The sequence below is a fragment of the Penicillium canescens genome (assembly GCF_028828765.1).
Source record: "Penicillium canescens strain IBT 15451 chromosome Unknown utg000004l_segment0_segment0, whole genome shotgun sequence".
NCBI classification, from domain to species: domain Eukaryota; kingdom Fungi; phylum Ascomycota; class Eurotiomycetes; order Eurotiales; family Aspergillaceae; genus Penicillium; species Penicillium canescens.
Genome location: NW_026703966.1, coordinates 636,881 through 641,702, shown reverse-complemented (window position 1 = coordinate 641,702; position 4,822 = coordinate 636,881). Strand labels below are relative to the sequence as shown.

The 4,822-nt window shown below is 46.9% G+C and overlaps 1 protein-coding gene across 1 annotated transcript; it reads right to left on the bottom strand.

The window, feature by feature from the left end:
* Window positions 1-1,388: 1,388 nt before the first annotated feature.
* Window positions 1,389-1,643, bottom strand: N7446_005600 (uncharacterized protein; the record flags this gene model as incomplete). The annotated part of the gene is made up of 1 exon (XM_058514348.1): window positions 1,389-1,643. The coding sequence occupies one exon, from the start codon at window positions 1,641-1,643 to the stop codon at window positions 1,389-1,391; it is 255 nt and encodes an 84-aa protein (XP_058371526.1).
* Between the last annotated feature and the right edge of the window lie 3,179 nt (window positions 1,644-4,822).

The window sequence follows — 4,822 nt, the reverse complement described above, 5'->3', positions numbered from 1 at the left end:
ACCTACTCCCTTTGACGCAGGTCCCCAGTCACTAGGACAGATTCAGGTTCTGGCCATCGTCCGCAATTCTGGAGCAGCTGAGCTATAAAGCCTTCAAATCCCTATAACCACGAGGACACGCGAGAGAACATCCCATCCTATGCATACGCGTGCAACATCTGGTATCTCTGATCGCGATGGAATTACGTTACTTGTAAAGGGGCCTTGCCAAATGGTGCCGAACCTGTCCGTTTGAATCTAATGCGTTTGTCACATCTCGGTTATCAATATATACTAGGTGGTACGATATAAAGCCGATAGATTATGCAAGAACTGTAATAGCCTCGTAAATCAGTATTTTGCTCCTAAACACTTTGCCGCGCAGTCTTTTTAGACCAACTCTTGGCTATAAGGGCTCTTCTAATGTTGGAGGTTGTAGCCATGGCCTGAGACTTATCCCATAGGAATAAAAACATCTCTTCGAGGCAGAGCCCCGGTTACTTAGATACTTGACTACGGAGGGCTTCAATCATAAGGGGCGTCACAGTTCTTTTCCGACCTACTGGGTTTGAGGTGCATCAATGCTTCTAAATTATTGCAAGTTGTTGCGGATACTGATGATGGCCTGTTTACTGCATTCAGCCTCTTCAACAATTCCAGATGTGGGGAAGGATTTGCTCTCTATTATTTAACGTATGAGAACAAGCTTTGAAGGTGAGAGTCTTGGAGCGATGTCATTTGAACTAATAACGGGTTCGCGGGAAGCCTCTGTACAGGAGATTGCTGATTGTTACGAAAGGAAGAGAGAGGAGAGGGGTGCGGAGGCAGCGTGGGTATGATAGTTTGGTGTAAACACATGTCCATGGTACCAAGACGTATTGTAAGATACATAGACTATTGTAGAAAGCGGTCAAGATTCAACTGCTTGAAATAACATCCAACCAGGAGTCGCGTAGTTAGGATTAATTTTCCGGAAATTAAACTTAAAAAGTGAGAGGTCAAACTGAATTCGAAAACTACTGTACCTTAATTGTCAACAGGCTGTCCTTTTCCGTTGCAGCTACCATACGCCAGACTTTCGGTCGAAGCTTGCAAAGCTATCGGCAGCCTATCGCCAAGTACTGCTTTATGATAAGCTCCAAAAGTAACGCACATGTTGCTCAAAGCAGAAACAGGGCTGTTAGCAATAGATCTGCTTCCATGAATAAGAAAACAGTTGACAGCAGTAGGCTCCAGTTGGGAAATAGTACTGCGACTGCTTAAGTTATATTATAGCGCAGAGACTGTCCAAACCTCTAGTCATCTCTCAAAGAAGGATTGCTAGAGGCGATCGAATAAGATCTATAGGGTCTCTAGGCTTACGCGTAGTTATCTGCATGCCGGCGTTCAAGGCTGCTCATCATTCAATTCTAGGCTAGGCTGTCTTCTTTCGAATGCTGGCAGCTCCGCAAGACTGTCATGGCTGCAATTATCCCTTCTGTCGCCCGTCCAAGCTCAGTCTCAAGCTGATTGACTGAAGAGCTAGCTTCCTGTAGTTCTTTTTCAAGAGTGCAGGTTTTTTCTTGCCACTCACCATCTTTTCGGAGCAGCTGCGTCGAGTAGGCTCGAGCCCTTTCAAGCTCGGCGGCGAGGACATGTTTATCGTGTTCCAGCTGCTGGATCATGTCTGTGAAGGATGTGGAACTGGCTTCGGAAAATTTGGGCTGGTCGTGTCAATTTTGTTTCTTAACCCTGACAATAGTAAAAGGGACTGCAAATACTCACATCATCACTTAACGTTGTCATATGGTCTGCGGGTTTTGATTGCTGTCTCTGCGGGGTCACCGCTTCGAATGATGAACCAATTTGCTTCATTATGTCTTCGTATCGGCCCACCGTACCGTTACCGAGGTTCTTGTCCAGCAGGTATTCCTTACCCTGCAACACGGACCACGCGTATCCATCTTCAGCGGATGGCTGTAAGCGCACGTTGTGTGGAGGCACTAACAAGCCCAGCCGTTCATCTGAGAGGCTCGGTCAGTTATCCGTAGTATGTGCGACGCTTGTAGGATGTTTTCAATGGGCTCTTACAAATATGGGCTGCTAAGGCCGCGCGGCATTGCTGCCGCGCCAGGGCGCGCCTCTGGTTGCTCGTCAGGCTCATTCTGTCAATAGCGTGTCTTTTGACATGATGACCAGAATTATTTTGCCATATGTAGGTTTTTCGCAGTGCAAAGGCACAGAGTAATTGGCTTGATGCGGTTGATTGGAATAGTCACTTGTTACAGTCCGAGTTCATCAGACCCATCCGTTTCCCGTCTGGCTTTGCCGAATTAATTCGTCGTTTCATTCTACTTGAATTCGCAAAAATAGCTCGTCACCCGCAACAAGGTGCGCCCTTCTAGTCATTATCCGATTGAGGGCTTAAGGGCTGTTAGCAACCCATGCAGTATTAGTCTACTGAAATAATAGGCCTGGAAACTGGCACCAGCCATTCTCCTGTCCGTTCTGATAGCTTGCCTTGTTGGATTATGCGTAGTTACGTCCGGCACGTGTGGAAACCCGGGCAGATGCTTTTTGTTCTATTGCTGGATCCACAGTGAATCTGATTAGAAAGTTGAGGTTATTCGAAGTCATTCTGGATGTCCTCCACAACCTGCTGGTACCTGTTCGTCGATCGCGTGTATTTCTAATGGAGTATGATATATATATCCTAATCGTCCATTCTTTCATGATAGTGTCACATCGAAGGTGCGGGTGTTTTCCATCCGAAATCAGAAGCACTGTACGAGCAAACGCATGTAGCGTCGTCCCTCCGCCGGGATAAATAACCCTGAATGCTCCGCTCTATTGCATTTATACACCTCTTCCTAGTCATTCACTCGCAAATGGCCCGACTTTCCAATAGACGAAGGCGCCAGCCGAAACAACCCCCAGACAGCTCTCGCCTTTTAGACTGTTCATCATACATCCTACCTGTGCAAAACAGAAAGAGGGAACGTATGAAAATACATCCGCGTCGTTCTCAGCGATCTTCAAGGAAGAGCTGGCCATTACAACTGGGTGCAGAAAGTCAGACCCCGTTGCGATTGACGCATCGGAGATACCAACACTGTCAGAGCCGTCGCCATGCAGGGAGGGATTCGAGCGCACCTTCGTCGGACACCGATCCCAGCCGTGGCATTGGCCAAGAAGATGGCATTTTAAGTAAAGGCAAGGATCGAAAATACTGGCTTCGACATCTCCGCCCTCGGTCTTTCCGTGACCTGGATCCTGCGGGGGCGAAAAACTGCTAGCGAAAACAAGCCTAACAGGGAGTGCGGGGTATCACTGAACCCACGAGGACCGGAGTTGTAACTGACACTTGAATAATTCTCCGTCATTGTACGTAGAAGTTGGGTTAATTGCGATTTGGTTCATTATGCATAGTTGATTGATAATATTAATTGACGAAGCACACATTCATATAAGTTAACAGCGAATGGGGGCGCACATTGAGATTTCAGCATTGCTTAGACTGAAGGGTAGTGTAGAAACTCCAATACATGCCGTGTTCCCTTTTTTGCCTCCACCCAAATTAGGCGGGTTTTGTGCGTGATATTATCTCAAGGATGCTTAATTTGTTCTTCTTCCCCCTCATACTCGCCTCTGTCAATATTAGTTCCATACATATCGTGCTTATTACCCGCAGCATGCCTAGGATATGTCGTCAAGGTAAACCATGAACTTAGGGAAGGTTTCCTTTATTGATTGTTCATAAAAGGCAACGCCGATGACCCACTCGACGGTTAAAGTCGAGCTTCGTCGTTTACGAGAGCCAGCAGTAGACTTCTATGCTAACCTATACGCACTGCTCTTTTCTCGGTGCCGTATGGAGAAGGGAAATAGGTGTGGCTTTTCGCGCGTTCGACTTATCGTATTCTTACATGTCTCCGTGCAGGCTCATTGTTGTGACCACAGGGAGGGAACGTGAGTGCAAAATTTGTGGCTGGGTTATTTTTAGAGCCATTGAAGGGGCCATTGTCTGATGTCAAATTACAGTATAGCTCTATGGCAACCACTGGGTCACTGGCCCGCCTAGATTACGTGTTCCCTTTCGACAAATGTATTCCCATCATGTCTCTCGTGCGCTTGGTCGTAAGAGACATAGAAGGTCACTACGATATCCACGCGCAGAGCCAAGAAACAGTCAAAGTGATGATTTGGATTATTTTTCAAGGGTAAGACTGTTTGTAGGGCCGAGCCAGGCAGCATTTGGATTGAACTCAATTACAACCTTCCACGAAAGGCTTCTTATTCGGTGAATAGAAGGGATGGATGGAACTCAGAAGTGTTCGAAAGATGTGGCGGACGGGGCCATGCAAAGAAAGAGACGAATAAATTGCTGTATTAGGAGCATATTTTACAAATTGGTTATCAACTACTTTCTTCTGGGTAAAATACCTACCAACTCTTGTGTTCGTAATGACTTCATGAATGTGCTCCCGTTTACAGCCCTGGGAACATACATCTTGGACCTAGGGGCTGCCTTGACCGCAAAGGCTTTAGTACCGTTGCTGGGGCATATAAACCGTTCATAGGCGCCATGTAGGTCCCCCCGAAAGCCAGAAGGAGCTTCTGGGGTGTTCTATCTCCACCACGGAAACGAAAAGCCAAGTTCCTGTTAAGCTCACATGAATTCTGGGAACTTAAAGTGCGGTTCCTAGTATCCCAGCGTAGTCTTCTGCGAATAACCAAATGTCTCGGATTTGGCAGGCGTCCACTGTTGTGTAATAATTTTATCCAAGTTTGGGAGGCAAAAGATTGACTCTAGGGCCCAGAACTAGGGTCCTAGGAGCGCAACGGCTCTCAGATCCAGCCGATT